The sequence below is a fragment of the Callithrix jacchus genome, chromosome 10 (assembly GCF_049354715.1).
Source record: "Callithrix jacchus isolate 240 chromosome 10, calJac240_pri, whole genome shotgun sequence".
NCBI classification, from domain to species: domain Eukaryota; kingdom Metazoa; phylum Chordata; class Mammalia; order Primates; family Cebidae; genus Callithrix; species Callithrix jacchus.
Genome location: NC_133511.1, coordinates 22,269,395 through 22,289,847, shown reverse-complemented (window position 1 = coordinate 22,289,847; position 20,453 = coordinate 22,269,395). Strand labels below are relative to the sequence as shown.

General features: G+C 48.3%; 1 protein-coding gene and 1 pseudogene across 3 annotated transcripts in view; one reads left to right on the top strand and one right to left on the bottom strand.

Annotated features, from left to right (window-relative positions):
* The window catches only part of UBASH3B (ubiquitin associated and SH3 domain containing B), a 160,284-nt gene extending 148,666 nt beyond the window's left edge, over window positions 1-11,618 (bottom strand). For all 3 annotated transcript variants that reach the window (XM_035264899.3, XM_035264897.3, XM_002754519.6), the window contains exon 1: window positions 11,129-11,618. Coding sequence is in view for 2 of the 3 variants with exons in the window: in XM_002754519.6 (XP_002754565.1) it covers window positions 11,129-11,289 (161 nt within the window). In the remaining variant the exon portion in view is untranslated. The remainder of the gene's footprint in view (window positions 1-11,128) is intronic.
* Window positions 11,619-19,890: 8,272 nt separating this feature from the next.
* On the top strand, window positions 19,891-20,015 carry LOC118145873 (U4 spliceosomal RNA; annotated as a pseudogene).
* Window positions 20,016-20,453: the final 438 nt, after the last annotated feature.

The following is a 20,453-nucleotide window of genomic DNA, read 5'->3' as shown; positions in this document are numbered from 1 at the left end:
CACACCTGTAATCCCAGCACTTTGGGAGGTTGAGGTGAGCAGATCACCTGAGTTCAGGAGTTCGAGCCCAGTCTGGCCAACATGGCGAAACCCCATCTCTACCCAAAATACAAAAATTAGCCAAGCGTGGTGGCGCATGTCTGTAATCCCAGCTACTCTGGAAGCTGAGGCAGGAGAATCGCTTGAACCCAGGAGGCAGAGGTTGCAGTGAGCTGAGATCGCGACATTGCACTCCAGCTTGGGTGACAGAGTGAGACTCACAAAAAAAAGAAAAAAGGAAAGAATGGCATTACCAGGGAACCTGCCATGGAGAAAAAGGCTGATCACTGTGCATCTCTGCAGGTGATCTGGGGTAATCCCCTTAGCCTGGCTTGCTTCACAGGGTAAAGCTTAATAAGGCTTGTGGCAGAAGAGATGAGAAGAGTGAGAGGAGAGGAAGGGAAAGTGAAAAAGACGGGAAGAGAAGCCAGATGCATTACAGTGGAACTAGTTATCTAGAATGGATAAAATCTGATGAGGGAACAAGAGGAGAAACAAATGAGCAAGCCGGCAATTCAAGGAAAAGTTGGTTCAAACCGAAACTGCAGACGTCATTGGCTGAGAATGCCAGAAACCCCGCATCATTCTGCCTGTGTCTGTGTCCGACTAGACTGTACACAAAAGCAGCCATTGAGGCAGGTTTCGTTTTTTTTTTTTTTAAGATGGGGTTTCACCATGATGGCCAAGCTGGTCTTGAACTCCTGACCTCAGGTGATCCACCCATCTCAGCCTCCCAAAGTGCTAGGATTACAGGCTTGAGCCGCCGCACCTGGCTTGAGGCAGATTTCGTCCCTTCTCTCTAAGTGCTCCCTAGCCAACGTGAAGAAATAAACGTTTAGGGAGCGAATGCTCTCAGCAAATGTTTTTGAATGAAGCACCATCAACGTGGAAGTATGATTCTAAACAATCCTGCTACCTGATTCACCGGGAAGGTTTGTCCAACAAAACCTGAAAGAAATCGGAAGCATCCAGACGCCTCTGCCATCTGTGCTGTCAGCTGCCCCCTGGCATTTTCCGGACTGCCGTGAGCAGCTACAGTGGTGCTTCTTTCAGCTTCCCACTCTGTGTGGGAACAGCCTCCTTCCTGGTGGAGTTCACTGCTGCAGTTGCTTTATGCACAAGAATGTCTATGCTTCCCCAGGGGTGGGGAGCACAATGGGAAGTGTCAAACAGCTGTGACTCCACAGAAGGGAAGATGTCCCTTTAATTGAAAAGGTGCCCATGAGCAATCTATCTACCCCAGGTGCTGGGCTCAAGGCACTCCCCTCTTCTTATTTAACTACCACTTGGGTTGCATTTTGCAAGAAAACAAATTGTTTGTTTTTGTTTTGTATCAATTTGAGAACTATACTGTTACATACTAGTAAATGGCTCCCCACCGCTGTAATTGCCTCATGTATTTCTTCCTTTCTGTTTATTTACTCTCTAGAATATCAACAGTCCTGAAGAGTTTTCTTTAAAGGGAGAGGAAAAGAATTTGACCATAAAGCACTGTGAAAAAAAAACAAAAACAGGAACAGAGAAGCCAAATGCTCTGGAACAGAGAAGCACACACATGAAGCAGGAAGAGTATCCTCATGCTGTTCAAAAACACTGGTCCAGGCTGGGCGCAGGGGCTCATGCCTGTAATCCCAGTGGGCGAGTGGATCGCTTGAGCCCAGGAGTTCAAGATAAGCCTGGGCAATGCAGTGAGACCCTCATCTCTACAAAAATTAAAATAAAATAAAATTCAAAAATTATCCAGGTGTGGTGGGGCACACCTGTAGGTCTCACTGTTCAGATGGCTGAGGCAGAGGATGACTAAAGGCCAGGTGTTCAAGGCTGCAATGAGCTGGGATCTTGCTACTGCACTATGGCCTGGGAGACAGTGAAACACACACTTGCGCTGGGCGCAGTGGCTCACACCTGTAATCCCAGCACTTTGGGAGGCCACGGCTGGCAGATTGCTGGAGCTCACGAGTTCAAGACCAGCCTGGGTAACATGGCAAAACCCCATCTCTACAAAAAAATACACAAATTAGCCAGGCACCGTGGCACACATCTGTCCTACTCCTGGGGCTGAAGTGGCAGTATCACATGAGCCTGGGAGATCAAGGCTACAGTGATCCATGATTACACAACTGCACTCCCGCCGGGGTGACACAGCAAGACCATGTCTCAAAATCAAAAACAAAGCAAAAACCCACACATACACACTGTCCACGTCGCCCTGGATCCAGCCATCAGAATTGCAAGGGATCGCAGAGGTGGCTGACATCAACCCCTTTTACAGTTGGGACCACTGAAGCCTGGGAAGGAAAAGGATGCCTGTGAGTCCAAGCAGCCAATATGTGAGAGTAGAGTGACATCACAAAGCCAGGGTCTGAACGAAGGAAGACCGAGCTTGCCTCATAGTGTGCTACCACCAGGCTCCATGTGGGCTGTGCACAGAATCTAGAGCCTCTGGACTCTTTGTAGAGCTGTGTTCACACAGGCCTCAAAAAGGCAGGCCTGCCCCTCTGAGGGTCTCTAAGGAGAACATGTAGCCAGCTCAAAAGAGCGGCTGACTTCAGAGTGCCAAGTGGGAAAACCTGACATTTACCTTTTCCCCCAGAAGACTGTACAGAATTTAGCAGGGTGCTGTATGCACAGTAGCTCAGGTTCTGGATATTCATCTAGGACACCTGACCTCACAGTCATAGCTAGTAGGTGGCAAAGAGCCTGACTGTAAAGTCACCAGGAAAACAGGGATGTGAGCAAGATGAAACAAGAAAAGGAATCACCTGTCACACACCCAGGGCTCCCCGGAGAGGGTCCAGAGGACTGTGAGCACTGCCACATCTGCCCACCCATCTTCCAGGGAAAAGAGAAAAACCAGAGACTCTCCATAAGCCTTAAGGCAAATACAAAGAGGCCCCTGGGAGAATCCATCTATGAAGAAGACAGAAGCGTTCAGTTCAATGAGCACCGGAAGCATCTCATTCTCCCGGCGACGGCTCTGCACCCTGCTTGGCTGTGACTGTCACCATGCAGAGGATCCATTCTTGAGTGTGTTTTTTTCTCCCCACTCTCTCTCTGAGGCTTGAGTCTGATTCCGTTTGAAAGTCATCAGAAGACAGCCATATGGTACCCATCCAGTCCGCAAACCCTGCCATTTACTATAGTCAGCAGCTTGGGCGGTGCTCACTCTGACCTGCGTCTGCTTTTCCTCGGGCCCCGCACCCCTCTGGGCACTCTAGAGAAAGGCACAGAGAGTAGAATGCAGTTGCCAGGGAGAAAGCATCGCTGGCCTCTGCCCTACCTTATGCCCAGAGCTCAGTGAGGAGCAGAGAACTGTAAAAGTGGAAGGTGACCAGGGAACCAAACCACAGAGAAAGCCACGTGGAGTAACATCACCACTTGAGTGGCACTAATACCTACCTCATTACTGAGGGTGTGCCCAAGGCCAGGTGCTCTCCAGCTGTTTGCGTGGCTTGGCACCCTTGTCTCACAAAGATCCTTCAAGGTAAGGATTGTTATTGTCTGCATTGTACAGCTAGGAAAATTGAGGCTTAGCGTGTTCAGCAACTTTCCCAAGGTCAGTAACTCAGCTGGTAAGAGGCAGAGCTGGAATTCAAGGCCAGGCTGCCACAAGTTCAGATCTCTGTCTATCAGAGCAGGATGGATGGGGCAGATAATGATGGGGACTCTTCGACTTCTGGATGGCCAAGTAAGGAGACACCCCTACACAGTCTGATGCCTGCTGGGATCAGGGAGGCACTGATAGCACCACCACACAGCATGGCTGGTGGGAGACACAGGATTCCCTAGGTTTGCTGCCTCTTTGTAAAGCAAAGCCTTTAGCTCTGAGAATGACTGTCCACTCCCTGAAAGTCAGCTGGAGTTTGAGGCAGCTGAGGGCAGGGAGCAGGTGGTGATCAAAGCCACAGGATAGAGCCACGAGGCAGGATATTTTTCAGTCTCTGTAGCACTTAATCTTCCAAATCTTAGTTTCCTCATTACATTATCAATGTCTGAGACTTGATAGTGATTATGTAGGTGAATCTGCTTGGTAAGCTTGAATGTGGTCTAAAAACTTAAGGTATTATTAGAAATTAGGGCATAAGGCCAGGAGCAGTGTGGCTCATGCCAGTAATCCCAGCACTCTGGGAGGTGCAGGCGGAGTGCCTGAGCTCAGGAGTTCTCGACCAGCCTGGGCAATGCAGTGAAACCCCATCTCTACTAAAATACAAAAAAATTACCCAGGCATGGCGGCATGCACCTATATTCCCAGCTACTCGGGAGGCTGAAGCAGGAGAATTTCTTGAACCAGGGAGGCAGAGTTTGCAGTAAGCTGAGATCGTGTCACTGCCATGCCAGCCTGGGCAACAGAGCGAGACTCTCTCAAAAAAAAGAAAGAAAGAAAGAAATTAGGACATAAGAGGGAATTTTCACAGAAGCTATGTGCAAGGGGTTATCATTACCCTACTAGCACATCCAGATACCTCAAGGTCTACTTAGCAATTAAGAGAGATAAACTAGGCCGGTGGCTCACCCCTATAATGCAAGCACTTTGGGAGTCCAAGGTGGGTGGATCACGAGGTCAAGAGATTGAGACCATCCTGGTCAACATGGTGAAACCCCGTCTCTACTAAAAATACAAAAATTAGCTGGGCATGGTGGCGCACGCCTGTAGTCCCAGCTACTCAGGAGGCTGAGGCAGGAGAATTGCTTGAACCCAGGAGGCAGAGGTTGCTATGAGCCGAGATCGCGCCATTGCACTCCAGCCTGGGTAACAAGAATGAAACTCCATCTCAATAAAAAGAGAGAGAGAGAGAGAGAGAAACTACTGATACATGCAGGATGGGTCTCAAAAATATGCTGAAGGAAAGAAGCCAAGTACAAGAGTATGCACTGTATGACCTACATGCCAATCTAGAAAATGGAAACTAATATACAGTGAAAGAAAGAGACTGGTGGCTGCTGGGGTTGGGGGCTGAGAGAGGACTGACTGCAAAGGGTTACCAATGAAATGTTTAAGGGCAATGAATGTACTGTGTCTTGTAGTAGGTGATCACATAGGTACCTTTGTCAAAATGTATCAATCTTTAAATAGGTTTAGCTGATTGTACACAAGTTATAATTCGAGAAAGGTTTGTTTAAAAAAGCACATAGGCCAGGTACAGTGGCTCGTGCCTGTAATCCCTTGGCGAGGCCAAGGCGGGTAGATCACTTGAGTTCAGGAGTTTGAGACCAGCCTGACCAACATGGTAAAACCCAGCCTCTACTAAAAATACAAAATTAGCTGGGCATGGTGGCGCATGCCTGTAATCTCAGCTACTTGGGAGACTGAGGCAGGAGAATCACTTGAATATGGGAGGCAGAGGATGCAGTGAGCCAAGATCGTGCCATTGCACTCCAGCTTGGGCAACAAGAGCAAAACTCAGTCTCAAAAAAAAAACAAAAACAAAAACAAAAAAGCATATCAAGGCTTTTTTTTTTTTTTTTTTTTGGAACCAGCACCTCTGCATTGCAGCTTAGCCTGAGGCTGTTAGGGCAACACGGTCCCTGCGTACCAACTGTGAGACCATAGACACATCCTGAGCCCCTCCAAGCCTCCGTCTCATCTTAAAACAAAGCATACATTGTGTGCTTTACCTCACAAGACTGCTGTGGGGTATCTAATGCACGTAAGAGCAATTTTTACAATGTACAATAACATAAATAGAAGGGCGTGTTGCGTGGGTACACAGTCACAGCAGGTACATTAGAGGCTTCCTTGCCCAGCCCACGTCTAAGACCCCTTCAGCTCCAGGTGGGTTTTAGTTTTTCCTCTTTCTATCCAAGGCTGGGAAAGCAGCTGCAGCCACCCCCACCCAGAGCCAGCTACATTTTAGAGAGGTTGGGTTGGCCAAGTGTTCTCAAAGGATCCAATGTCAACCAACAGGTAAACTGGAGAGAGCCAGGGAAACCAGATACTTTAATTCATGGGCTACACATGAGGCTTCTCAACTCCACATGCAGCCAACTTGGAGCTGCTTTTATCTTTGGGCAGTGAGGCATAGCTAACACAGCTTACTGCCCAAAGCCAAGTCAAAGCGCTCTCATTCCAGCTCTTTCCTTCTGCCCTGCCTTGCTCTTTAATTTGGCATTTTCAAATATCCTCAATAGAAAAAAAAAGGACAATCCAATAATACATGTAAATCCTCGCCAGACACCTCAGCCACCATCTCCCCTCCTCTCCCTTCTTCCAAACCAACACAATAATGTCATAATCACATCTTGCACCTGATCCTATCTTTAACTTTCCCAAGTTTTCTGTCCATGATCTCATTTTGTCTTTGCAAAGCCCCATGACACATGACAGGTCTTGCCATGCACAGAAGCTGGTCAAACTATTAAGGAAAAGAGGTTAAATAGAAAACCTAAAAAGTGCAGGTGTCACTCAGTAACTACATGAGACCTTGGGATCTTGGACCCCTGCCACAGTGTCTTTCCCAAAGCTATTATCTCTCAATAATTAGGAAACATTAGAAAGCCATTTGCTGTAGACAAAGTTCCAGCCACCGGCAGCCTCAAAAAATAAAAGTTAAAAAACGGTCAGGGTTGTATCAGCAAGGACTCCTCTAACTCAATTTTTCAGTGTCTTGCTCCGAGGCCCAGCGTCAGCCCCAAGCTACGGAAGAGCTGAGAGCCTGTCTCCCCAGAAACCAGAGGTCAGCACGGGGATGTTAGTGCTGTGACATCAGGTCCAGCTGTGCAAAGAGATGGCTCTGATCTGAGTCCCGTCCCGTCTTCTCCGGTGTCAGGCTCAGACCCTCTCCTGGCCTCTGAGGCCTCCTCTTCCTCAGATCTCTGCCCCCAACACATTCTTTCTTTTCCTTCCAACCAACCTCACTAGCCTCAATCCAGGAAGCCGGACCCTTATTTTTAGAACTCTTAAAACAGGGAAGTACTAGTGGGCAAAGAAAAAAGGAAGCAATTGGCCATTTTGGGCCTTTGAAAGGTTTCCTTTCTGATGCCTCCCTAACACCTCCTTAACTTGGATTTGCACATGTGCGCGCACACGTGTGCGCGCACACACACACACACACCATGAAACCGCCGCTTCTCAGACTTCTCCATGTGGCAGATTCTTCTATAGCTGTGTCTAAGTTGGAATGAAGTTCATACATTAGGATGGAAAAACCTAGCCCAGCTCCAGGGAGTAAAGAGCTGGAGAGAGCACACCCTGAGGTCACCCTGCTTGAGCCAGCCCTGCAACCCTCCGGTCCTCTTAGCTCTGTCAAGCACTTAACAAGCCTGCATTCATTAATGGCGTTCCCCTCAGAGGGCACTAGCATTGCCCCAAGGGGACTAAGTGACTTTTGCAAGACCACCGCACAGCACAGGCTGGATAGGGCCTGGCCTTGCTGGCCTCAACTCTCTCTGCCAGCCTACCAAGAGTCTGGCCGGAGTGCCCCCACTTGCTGCCGAACAATACCAGACCCAGTTACACCCACAGAGGAGACTAGAGCTTTCAGCCCGGTCACTCTACTATCACTCTGTCAAAAGGGCCAGGTTTGAAACAACCATCTCACCCCATCTTAAAGCATCACATCCAAGTCTTCTGGACTCAGAAGACCATCACTGCTCTTCCAGGCTTTGGATTTTCATTATCCTCTGCCCTCCAGGCATAACGCTTAAGAGACAAGCTTCTGATGAGCTAAGCCTGACACCGTTGCTCTTTCTTCTCACCTCTCCAAAATGGAGTTAAATGCCTGCTCTCTGAAGTCTCCGATGGCCCCTTTTCATACTGGTCTAAGTTATTAGAAGGAAGGCCGACCGCATCAGCCTTTCTGGGTTGAAGTGGAGGAGGAAAGCAAACCTGGGGGAGCAGGGAGTCTGACTACATAGGTGACCTCCAAGAGCTTCACTCCCTTTCAGGCAGAGAATTTAAGAAAAAGAGCAGCAAACCCAACCTCCCTCTCTCCAGGCCTACTCTTATTATGTCTTTGGTAAAGAGGGACAGTGCTAGTAGTAATATAATAGTCACTGTGATAGGACAATGATCCCCCAAAAGACACCCACATCCTAATCCCTAGAAGCTGTGAATGCTGCCTTATTATTATTTTTTTTAAAAAAAGGACTTTGCAGATAATGATCTTGAAACGGGGAGATTACGCTGGATTATCCAAGTGGGACTTAAGTACAACCACATGTACCCTCATAAGAGACATGCCAAGGGAGACTGGACACAGAAAACAAAGACAATTTGACCACAAAGGCAGTGACTGGACTCATGCAGCCACAAGCCAAAGAATGCCAGCCCCCACCAGAAGCCAGGAGAGGCAGGGATTGGATTGCCCTAGAGATTCCAGAGGGAGCACAGCCCTGCTGACGCCTCGATTTCAGCCCAGCAATACTGATTTTCAACTCCTGGTCTCTACAATTGTGAGAATAAATTTCTGCTGTTCTAAGCCACTCAGTTTGTGGCCATTTATTACAGCAGCCATAGGAAGCTAATAAAGTAACTAACACTTCACGATTGCTCACTACGTGCCAGGAACTGTTCTAAGCATTTTACCCACATTACATTATTTCTATCCTGGTCCTAGGTGGTGTGAGGCCTGCCCAGATACAATACCTGGGTTTGAATCCCAGCTTCACTGCTTACTGCTGTGACCATAAGCAAGGTATGCACCTTTCTAAACCTCAGTTGCCCAGTTCACAAAATGGGCATGTAGTACCTTCTTCAATGAGTTACTAGGAGGATAAAATGGGTAATAAAGACATAAGTACTTAGAACAGTATAGAGTAAGTATTCAATACATGCTAGCTATTAGGAGATCTCAGGGGGTGCGCAAGCCAAAATTAGACACTTATGCTAATCTGCCAGGACATGGCAAGACCTCCTGGACTCAGTGCAGGAGAAAAGTTGTCCCGTTCAAGCTGACTTGAATCTCAAAGATGACTGTCTGAGGAGTTCAGTTAAGTATTTCTTCTCTTAATTAAGCAATTTAGGTTTTTAGTGGTGGCCTCATTTCAAAAAAGGCAGTAGCCTGAGACTATGCTAATTCCGCAGCATTCCCCAGCTGACTTCCCCACTCCTACCTCCAGTTTTTCTTTTTTTGTTGTTTTTTGTTTGTTTGTTTGTTTGTTTGTTTTAGACAGAGTCTCACTCTGTTACCCAGGCTGCAGTGCCACAGTGTGATCTTGGCTCATTGCAACCTCCACCTACAGGGCTCAAGTGATTCTCTTATCTCAGCCTCCCAAGAATCTGGAATCACAGGCATGCGCCACCACACCCAGCTAATTTTTGTGTTTTTAGTAAAGAGGGCGTTTCACCATGTTAGCCAGTCTGGTTTCGAACTTCTGGCCTCAAGTATTCCAGCTGCCTCAGCATCCCAAAGTGCTGGGGTTACAGGCGTGAGCCACTGCACCCAGCCCCACCTCCAGTTTTTAAGGAGAGCTGTGCACACTGTTCATCCATACTGACGACCTCACTTGAAGCGTCCACACCTGACTCACCCCTGCAGTATCCACATTTTCTCCCTGTAATTCTGGTATTAGGAACTGGAGCCCTGGTATTAGGAAGTCGTATTAGGAAGTGAGTGCAAGGCAGAAAACATCAGTCCATTTTGGGGCCTTCTAAAGCCCCTCCAACGTGTCCCAGTAGTCTAGAGAATAAATCAAGGGTTTACTTTGATTAAGAGATCAAAACCAAGTTAGTAAAGAATAAACAACGTTTACCCAGGGACAAGGGAAGGGAGACCTACAGTTATTGCCTGTAATCCCAGTACTTTGGGAGGCGGAGTTGGCGAACACCTGAGGTCAGGAGTTCAAGACCAGCCTGGCCAACGTGTCAAAACCTTATCTCTACTAAAAATACAAAAATTAGCTGGGCGTGGTGGCACATGCCTGTGGTCCCAGCTACTCAGGAGGCTAAGGTGGGAGAATCACTTAAACCTGGGAGATGGAGGTTATAGTGAGATGAGGTTGCCACAGTGCACTCCAGCCTGGGCGACAAAGCGAGACTATGTCTCGAAAAATAAATAAATAAAGTTATTACCCGAAAAAAAAATGCGAGACGGGGAAAAAAAATAAAAAATAAAAAGGACTTTCATTTACTTGGACCTTACTGACAAAGTTTGCCCAACTCTCCTGTACAGGTGATGTAATTCAAAGATGCAAAGAAGCTGCGCCTCGACGGGAACCCAGGCCTTGTGTCCCCACCTAAGAAATCTGAACGCCAGGGATTAACCAGGGAGAAGGGCCTGCTCGCTGGGCCTTGGATTCCTCTTAGAGTTCCAGCCCCTGACACTTGAGTCAACCAGCCTAAGACGACTCCGGCCACCGCTGCCCTATGCTGGCAACCAGGCCTCTCCCCAGCAGGCTCCAGGGGCAGCCACCTGCGCTCTCCTTGCCCTCCCCTATCCCACTCTCCTAGAGGAAGGATGAAAGAGAACAGCTCCCCCTCCTTACTCTCAGGCACCCACAGATTTCTGAGCTGCCGTCACCACTGACGAGAACCCAGGTCCCCTGGAGGGATCGCTTCTCTTTCTCATTCCATCCTCCCCATCAATGAACACGCAGCAACACCCACGCTCCCGCTCCTCCTACTCCAGGGGGAGACCGAGCCGGAGAGCGACATCCGGAGCTGGAAGCCACTGCAACGGGGGCGCCGGCCTCGCTGTCCCGCAGTCTCTCGCCCTTTCCCAGACACGGGAGGATCCCAGGCCAGCCCAGTATTCCGGCCGGAGAGGATGCCCGAGTCTTGCGCGGGGCCCCGCCTACCCAGGCGCTAAGCGCTGGAAACCCAGGGGAGTGCGCTAAAGAAACGCTGAGCTCCACCCGCGGAGGCCAGACGCCGGGCACCGTACCCGGGACTCGAACCCCGGGCCCTCGTCTCCCAGCTTTAGGCATCCCAAGGCAAGCCCCGGCCCAGCGCCCCCGCGCCGCGTCTTCCCCGGCACCCCCGCCCAGAGCCGAGTCCCGGGCTGCCAGCGCGCCCATCCTGCCCCCAACAGGTCGGGAGCGGCGGGGAGCGCGCCGCCCGTCCAGCAGGCGCTGGGAGGCGAGCCGGAGCGAAGCCGAGGGCCGGCCGCGCGCGCGGGAGGGGTCGTCCAGGGCTGCGAGCCCGGCCACTTACGCGCGGGCTCTGGGGAACCCCATGGAGAGGAGCACGTCCAGCGCGGATCCATGCTTGATAGTGCCGGGGCGCTGCTGGCGGTTCCTCCGGGGGGTGACTTTGCTGTACAGCTCCTCTCTCGCAGCCATGCCGAGCGGACTGGGGTGGCCGTACTGAGCCATGGCTCAGCGGCCAGCCATCACCAGGGACGGCGCCCGAGCCGGATCGTCCAGGAAGGAGGAAGGAGTCGGGCTGGGCCAGGGGAGGGGGCTCGGGGAGCCAGAGCCAGGCGGGAGGCGGCGGCGGCGGAGGCGGCGCTCCGAGCTTCCCCAGAGTCGAGACTCTGACGCTTCCTGGTGAGGCCACAGGAGCCAGAACGCCGGCGAGCAGCCGCTGCGGGGACCAGCCTCAGCCACTCGGGCCCCCGGCTGCCCCCAGCGCTGCGCCTGCAGTAGCCCTGTCTCCTCCGCCCCCTTCCCTCTCCTCGCCTAGCGGTCCGGGAATTTGCAATGAGTAATTTTTGAATGGATCAAAAAGGAAAAGAAGCCTTGTGGGCTGGCCCTGCCTTGCCTGTACCCGGGCCCCGCCCCTCTCTTAAAGCGGCCGCGCTTTCCGAGGAGGCTCGGTGCGGGCTGGAGCTGTAGTAGCGCTGGCTTGCAGGCGAGGACCCCACCCTTGTGGGCTGCTCGTGTGCTTCAGGTCCCGAGAGTCACCCCCGGCGCCGAGCCCTCTCCTTGGCTTCCATACCCGCCCAGCTGAGCCTCAAGACTCAGATCAACCCATTTCAAGTTTCATGTGGTTCTAGATGCGGTTATTAATGGAAATCGGGTGAACTGATGGATGATACTAATGGACCAAAAGGCCAAGCCATAAGGCCTAGATAAAAGGTTTTGCTTCCCAAAGATCCTGCAAAACCCAGAGGGTTGTTAGGACCATCGAGGGCTGGGTTCCTAATCAGCTGGCCAAGCGGCTGCACTAAAGATCTACTGTGCTCTCCAAGGCTGTGGTCAGTGACTGGATAGTGCCTTTTGGGTGGGGCAGAGGGGGTGGGGAGCAGCATCTCAGGTTCTCAGACCTGGCAGGACCTGGAAGGGAACGAGAGAAGAGGTACAGGGCAGAAAGAAGAGAGAAGGGAAAAAGAAAGGAGGAATGGAAGGAAGGGCCAGGAGGGTAGAGGGAGAAGGAACAGAGAAAATATACTTCCTGACCAGGTTCGGTGGCTCAGAACTTTGGGAGTAATCCCAGAACTTTGGGAGGCCAAGGCGGGTGGATCACGAAGTTAGGAGTTCGAGACTAGCCTGGCTAACATGGTGAAACCCCGTCTCTACTAAAGATACAAAAATTAGCCAGGTGTGATAGCGCATGCCTGTAATCCCAGCTACTCGGGAGGCTGAGGCAGGAGAATGGCTTGATCCCGGGAGGTGGAGGCTGCAGTGAGCCGAGATCACGCCATTGCACTCCAGCTTGGGCCACAGGACGAGACTCCGTCTCAAAAAAAAAAAAAAAAAGAGAGAGAGAGAAAAGACACTTCCTAATTATGAGGTGTTCAAAAGGAATGGGAGGTTTATTTCTTGAGGGAGTGGATATCCTGTCAATAAAAGGATTCAAAGAAGGACTAAATCACCAATGCACAATAATAAGTGAATTGTACCGTAGGTTGGACAAAACTACTCCCACTGCAAAGAAGGTGGAAGCCATAACCATATTGATGCCCCATTCCCCACCTGGTGAATTTGGCTGGGGGAATGTTAACACTCTTTCATTTGGAAACAAAGTCACCGTCCTCAGTCAGGGACAAGGGTCCCAACTTGCTATAATGAAAGAGGCAATGAATAAACACTGATAGTCTTTTTTTTGGTAATAATAATAATAACAACCTAATATTTATTGGGCTCTTGTATGTGCCAGTCATTGTGCTAATCATAATGAGTGAATTAACTCACTGAATTTTTACACTGACCCTAGGGGTGTGTTTAATCATTATCCCAGTTTTATAGATGAGAAAACTCAGCTCAGAGAGGTTGGGGAAGATTATAGAGCTGGTAAGTGCTGCAGCTAGAGCACTTGTATCCATTGCGGTGCCTTAGGCAAGTTACTTCTTTCTACAGACTCATTTCCTCATTTGTATGGACCATGGTAACCTAACCTTGCACACACTGCGTTTTCCAGAAATGTCAGTCTCGGGCCTGTCCCTGGTTGGAGTATGGGAGAGGGATGGTGACCAGCACCCATGGAGTGGCTTTTTGTGGTTGCTTTATAAGGCATCTAAAGTTTATAGCGGGGGAAATGATACAGCGAAACTCCCTGAGCCTGGAATTGGTTTTCTAAAGAGTAGTCAGTGGTGTTTGGAAGCAGGGAGATAAGACAGCTGGAGCTTAAGTAACAATGTGCATTAATTCTGCCTCCTGCTATATAAAGGATGAGGGAAAATTAATGCTTCCTGGGTAGGAGCTTCTTCCAGAGCTTCTTGGGGACCTTGCAGAATGCTCTTCTAGGCATGGAGCAAAGACAGGACTGGGCTGGAAACACCAATACCTAGTATTAGCCTCCTTGGTTGTGTTCAGTAAAGCATTGCTGCATTTTACCCAATATTCTGAATTTTTTCCAAATGCCTGGGTTAAAAGTCAAGTAATCTGGATCTTGAGATATAATAATGTACGTGAAAAGGATCGCTTTGACTTTGGGAGGGGAACGTGCTTTGTAAACCATAAAGCACTATATAAAAATAACTCAAATTTATTGAGTACTTTCTATAGGCTGGTGTTGTTCTTTCCTTCTCACACATGTGACTCATACAATTCCTTGAGGAGACTGTGAACTAGGAACTACTTTACAAATGAAGTTGCTGAGACAGAGTTCAAGCATCTTTTTTTAGGCGGGGGGACGCAGTTTCGCTGTTGTTACCCAGACTGGAGTGCAATGGCGCAATCTCGGCTCACCGCAACCTCCGCTCACCGCAACCTCCGCCTCCTGGGTTCAGGCAATTCTCCTGCCTCAGCCTCCTGAGTAGCTGGGATTACAGGCACGCGCCACCATGCCCAGGTATTTTATTTTGTATTTTTAGTAGAGACGGGGTTTCACCATGCTGACCGGGATGGTCCCGATCTTTTGACCTCATGATCCACCCTCCTCAGCCTCCCAAAGTACTGGGATTACAGGCATGAGCCACCGCGCCCGGCCGAGTTCAAGCATCTTATTCAAAGTCACATGGCTAGTAAATGGCAGAGCCAAGATTTGAACTCTTAACATTTGGCCAAACAACTACTTACCACTCTTGTTTTCATGGTAAGTGGATATCAGCCTTTCAGATAACTTTTTGACTCCACCTATGCCCCTTGACACAAAACTGGATCTCTGTTTCTCCAGAAAAATTGAATTAATTGTCTTTCTCCCTGCTTCTAGGCAAACTCTAAGATACAGGAAATAATGGATATAAAAATAGTTTTAGGCAGGGCGAGGTGGCTCAAGCCTGTAATCTCAGCACTTTGGGAGGCCGAGGCGGGTGGATCACGAGGTCAAGAGATCGAGACCATCCTGCTCAACATGGTGAAACCCCGTCTCTACTAAAAATACAAAAAAAAATTAGCTGGGCATGGTGGCGTGTGCCTGTAATCCCAGCTACTCAGGAGGCTGAGGCAAGAGAATTGCCTGAACCCAGGAGGCGGAGGTTGCGGTGAGCCAAGATCGCGCCATTGCACTCCAGCCTGGGTAACAAGAGCGAAACTCTGTCTCAAAAAAAAAAAAAAAAGGAAAAATAAAGTGGCTCCTGGTGAAGCTGCCAACAAGTGCTTCTCTGAGCAAATCTGGAAAAAGTTCTGGGAAGCTGAGGGATACTTGGTCTGAGTGCTGAATGGCCACTCTGTAACATGGTGTGAGGGTTGTGGCTTGCTCTTATCTGTTGGTCTGTTTTGAAAATAATCACTCATTCACTTGTTCAGGATGAGTAACAGTCTGTGGTGGATGAACAGTAAATCACTGATTTCATTTCCTGTGAATGTCTTCTGCACGGGGCTCTGACTGGCAGAGAGAAGCATTCCAAAGATGTTTTGAGCAAACACAGTGAGTGGAGTTAGACCAAGTGGGTAGCTTCCCAAGATGTGCTGCTATGCTGGGGATGGCACAAATTTTGATGTTTGCATTTCACTATAGTTACATGAAATATCGATCTTGTTCTTTATTTCATAATTACGTCTCATATATGGACAAGTAAATTGTTATGAACAAGAGACAGTGGAAAGAGACTAAAGTTAACTTATCACCAGCCAGGCACGGTGGCTTACGCCTGTAATCCCAGCACTTTGGGAGGCCAAGGCGGGTGGATCACTTGAGGTCAGGAGTTTGAGACCTGCCTGGCCAACATGGTGAAACCCCATCTCTACTACAAATACAAAAATTAGCCAGCTGTGGTGGCATATACCTGTAGTCCTAGCTACCTGGGAGGCTGAGGCAGGTGAATGGCTTGAACCCAGGAGGCGGAGGTTGCAGTGAGCTGAAATCACGACACTGCACTCCAGCCTGAGTGACACAGCAACACTCCGTCTTAAAAAAATAATAAAAAATAAGAAAAATAGGCTGGGCGCGGTGGCTCACGCCTGTAATCCTAGCACTTTGGGAGGCCGAGGTGGGTGGATCACCTGAGGTCAGGAGTTCAAGACCAGCCTGGCCATCATAGTGAAACCCCATCTGTATTTTATTTAAAAAAAAAAATAAGGAAAATAAAGTTAACATCACCAACTGCATATCAGGTAGTTTATATAAATTATTTCATTTAATTCTAATAAGGCCCCTGTAACTAAAGTTTTATTTTCTCCTTTTACAGATGAGAAAAGCAAAACTCAGTTGAGGTTTACCCAAACACGGTTAGTGAGTACCAGAAGCTGAAATCCACACTCTTTCCACCGTGGTCTGCCATCTCCTGTAATTTATAGTCAACTCTACTACTTTCTTGATACGTGATGATCAATAGTCTTTTTATCCCCAAATACACGTCTGGGCTATCTCCTTTTCCTGACCAGTTAGCACATAATTTTGGTGAAATGATCTTCAGAAAAATTTGTTGGGAAGAATAAGAACAAGCATTTTCTTTTTTTTTTTTGAGACGGAGTTTCACTCTTGTCACCCAGGCTGGAGTGCAATGGCGCCATCTCGGCTCACCGCAACCTCTGCCTCCTGGGTTCAAGCGATTCTCCTGCCTCAGCCTCCCAAGAAGCTGGGACTACAGGCTGTGCCACCATGCCCAGCTAATTTTTGTATTTTCAGTAGAGATGGGGTTTCACCATGTTGACCAGGGTGGTCTCGATCTCTTGACCTCATGCTCCACCCAACTTGGCCTCCCAAAGTGCTGGGATTATAGGCATGAGCCACCGAGCCCAGCATTAGAACAAGCATTTTCAAGCCAGATATTAATGAAGCCCATACTGCTGCTTGTCTGCATTAGTCTAAAAAATAAACTTGAATTATTCCTTTATTGTAACCATCAGTTATGTCATTGATTTAGATAATTCTCAATCATTTTGAAATCAATAGATAATAGGATGTCACCAATTTTCTTGAGATGTCGTAGGGCTGGGAGGGAGGCCAAGGCAGGTGCATTGCTTTAGCCCAGGAGTTGGAGACCAGCCTGGGCAACATGGCGAAACTCTGACTCCACCCCCCAAAAATATACAAAATTCAGCCAGTCATGGTGGCACATGTTTGTAGTCTCAGCTACTTGAGAGGCTGAAGTGAGAGGATGAAAAGGTGGAAGGATCCCTTGAGCCTGGGAGACAGAGGTTGCAGTGAAATCACACCACGGCACTCCAGCCTGGATGACAGAACCAGACCTCGCCTCAAAAACAGAACAAAAAAACTGGCACAGTATTTAAAAGTGTAGCCATTAGGCCAGGCGCAGTCGCTCACGCCTATAATCCCAGCACTTTGGGAGGCCAAGACGGATGGATCACGAGGTCAAGAGATGGAGACCATCCTGGTCAACATGGTGAAACCCCGTCTCTACTAAAAATACAAAAGTTAGCTGGGCATGGTGGCACACGCCTGTAGTCCCAGCTACTTGAGAGGCTGAGGCAGGAGAATTACTTGAACCGAGGAGGCGGAGGTTGCAGTGAGCCGAGATCGTGCCATTGCACTCCAGCCTGGGTAACAAAGAGCGAAACTCCATCTCAAAAAAATTTAAAAAAAGAAGTGTGGCCATTGCAATTCAATATCAGAACCTTTCTACTTAGAGTAACACCATTACTGCTGTTTAAACCTGGAGCGTAACTTAAACTCTACGAACTTCAGTTTCTGTTCAGGTAAAATAGAGATAAGAGGGAGACTGTCTTCATAAGGCTGTGTGATTACTTTAGTAAATAATGGAGGTCAAGCCCAACACAGCACCCGGCACATAGACTACCTTGCAGACTTCAACTCAAAAAGTAAAATGATGTCAAATAATGGTAGTGAGAAATGAAGAAAATAAAAGAGGTGAATGGGAAAGAGAGTGAAGGGGAAGAGGGCACGTTAGCTGGGCTGAAAGGGAAGGCTTGCAGCAGGGAGGTGATATTTAAGCTGAGATCTAAATGTTCTGCAGGAAGTAAATATACCAGATGAAAGTAACAGCGATGCCGGGCTGGAAAAGACCTGAGTTCAAGTTCTGATTCCCCTACTTCTGACCTAGTTCACTTTAAGCAATTCTGAATCTCATATTCCTGGTCTGCAAAAAGATTTTTTTAAATGCTACATAAATACTGAGCGTGATGGCTCATACCTGTAAATCCCAGTACCTTGGGAGGCCAAAGTGGGGGGATTGCTTGAAGCCAGGAGTTTGAGGCCAGCCTGGGCAACAGAGCAAGACCTGGTCACTTTATTTTATTTTTTCAGAGATGGTCTCGCTATATTGCCCAGGCTAGTCTCAAACTCCTGAGCTCAAGTGATCCTCCTGTCTCTGCCTCCCAAAGTGCTGGAGGGCTGGGATCACAGGTGTGAGCTCCCACACCCAGTTGACCCCGCCTCTGGAAAAAAAAAAGCACATTACAGACCGAAAAATCCTACAGACTTTGAGCTAGTGCATCCCTCCATTCATACTGAAAATAAACCATTGTATTCATTTATTCATTCAGTCATGCATACATTCCTTTATTTCCTCATTCATTATTCGGTGTTGATGAGCCTGCAACTGGATTGGCTTTGAAACAGCTCTCGTGTGTAGGGCTTTACAGTTATAACAGCAATAGTCCTGGGCAGGTGGCAGTACTGTTGCCATTTATAAATGAAGAAATTGGAAATCACTTTTAATGACCATGGCTAAAATGACAACATCTATATTCAAGGTAATTGCCTGTCTCCACTGCCAGGTGAGAACACCTGAGGGCAAGGATGCCATCAGAGCTCCAACTGGAGATGTTTGTTTAGGTGTCTTTCATCTTATTAGCCTCTTAATTGCTGAACCCTGTAAGCTCTCATAGGATGCGAAGCACACACTACGAAAATGAAGACGGGATGGACACAGGCTGGCATTCTTCCTTAAAAGACAATGGGCGGTGTGGCAGAAGACTTTCCTATACAGTGAAAAAAAAAAACAATGGGCGGGCCAGGTGTGGTGGTTCATGCCTGTAATCCCAGCATTTTGGGAGGCCAATGTGGGCAGTTCACCTGAGGTCAGGAGTTCGAGACCAGCCTGGCCAACATGGAGAAACTCCATCTCTACTAAAAAATACAAAATTAGCCAGGCATGGTGGTGCATGCCTATAATCCCAGCTCCTTGGGAGGCTGAGGCAGGAGAATCACTTGAACCCAGGAAGGGGAGGTTGTGGTGAGCCGAGACTGTGCCATTGCACTCCAGCCTGGGCAACAAGAGACAAACTCCATCTCAAAAAAAAAGAAAAAAAAGGTGTGAAACAGGGCTTGCTAGACCCCTGGGGAAGGTGTGAGGCCACTTATAAATGAAGTCGCCATATTTTCTGAAGCAAACCTCAGTTCATGTCACCTGACAATAAAACACAGCATTTAAAGTTGTACTGTCCCTAGCAGGCACTTTCTTGCTAAAGGGGAAGTCATCCTTACAATGGGCTTGGGTCTAGCTAATTTGCTAACTACTAGTAATGCTGGTATTAGAATGGGAAGGAGGAGCGAAAAAGGGAAAACAAAATAGGTACAGGTGAAAATACAGTCCACATTCATCCACCTCTAAATTCCTGAGTTTTCCTATTTCTACCCGTTAAAACCTGGGGAGGACAGCTCTTTGCCTATTGCTCATATCCCAGGGGTAACAACTATAAAATGAGAGCTGGAGCTAGTTTTATAGAAATGATCTGTGAGGAATGAAAATAAGTGAAATTCTTGACAATTTCAAATCTCCTGGGCCTATCAGAGGGGACAGAAGCCGGTTCAAGAAATCCTCAATAGTTTTCCTTTGCTGTTAGTCTGAAGGGATTTATTTATTTATTTATTTATTTATTTATTTATTTATTTAGTCTGAAGGGGTTTAAAAGGCCTGCTGGCCAGACACAGCGGCTCACATCTGTAATCCCAGCACTTTGAGAGGCTGAGACAGGTGGATGGATCACTTGAGGTCAGGAGGTCGAGACCGGCCTGGCCAACATGGTGAAACCCTGTCTCTACTAAAAGTACAAAAATTAGCCAGTTGTGATTGGTGGCACATGCCTGTAATCCCAGCTACCTGGGAGGCTAAGGCTGGAGGATCACTTGAACCTGGGAGGTGGAGGTTGCAATGAGCCAACATCATGGCACTGCACTCCACCCTGGGCAACAGAGGGAGACTTGGTCTCAAAAATAATAATAATAATAGCTTTGCACAGTGGCAGTATCGTAGCCAATGAGGTTTACCGGGACACGATTATTGCTAACTGAAAACTTTTCCTGGCTGGGCGCGGTGGCTCACTCCTGTAATCCCAGCACTTTGGGAGGCCAAGGTGGGTGGATCACCTGAGATCAGGAGTTTGAGACCAGCCTGACCAATGTGGTGAAACACCGTCTCTATGAAAATAATTAATTAATTAATTAATTTTTAATAAAAAAGAAAACTTTTCCCAATACCCCGCCATGACGACTTGAAATATAGTTAGCATTGGCAATTTTTGACAGTTTCTATGGAGACTGAACTAAAAAAGAAGAAAAATAATAATAAATAAAAGGCATGCTATATTCCCAAGGCAATAGTGGAGGAGGGACAGAGGAAGGTAAGGGTAAGAGAGAGGAGAGAAGACAAAAAGGGTAGGGAGGAGAGAGCGACTGTCTCCTTTAACTGGTTCCCGCTTTTGCGGTGGTGGTGCTTTTGCACTTGTACATCCGTGGAAGGATGTGAAGTGGGAAGTGTTTCATGGTCCAAGAAGAGCTGCAGCTGTCAGGG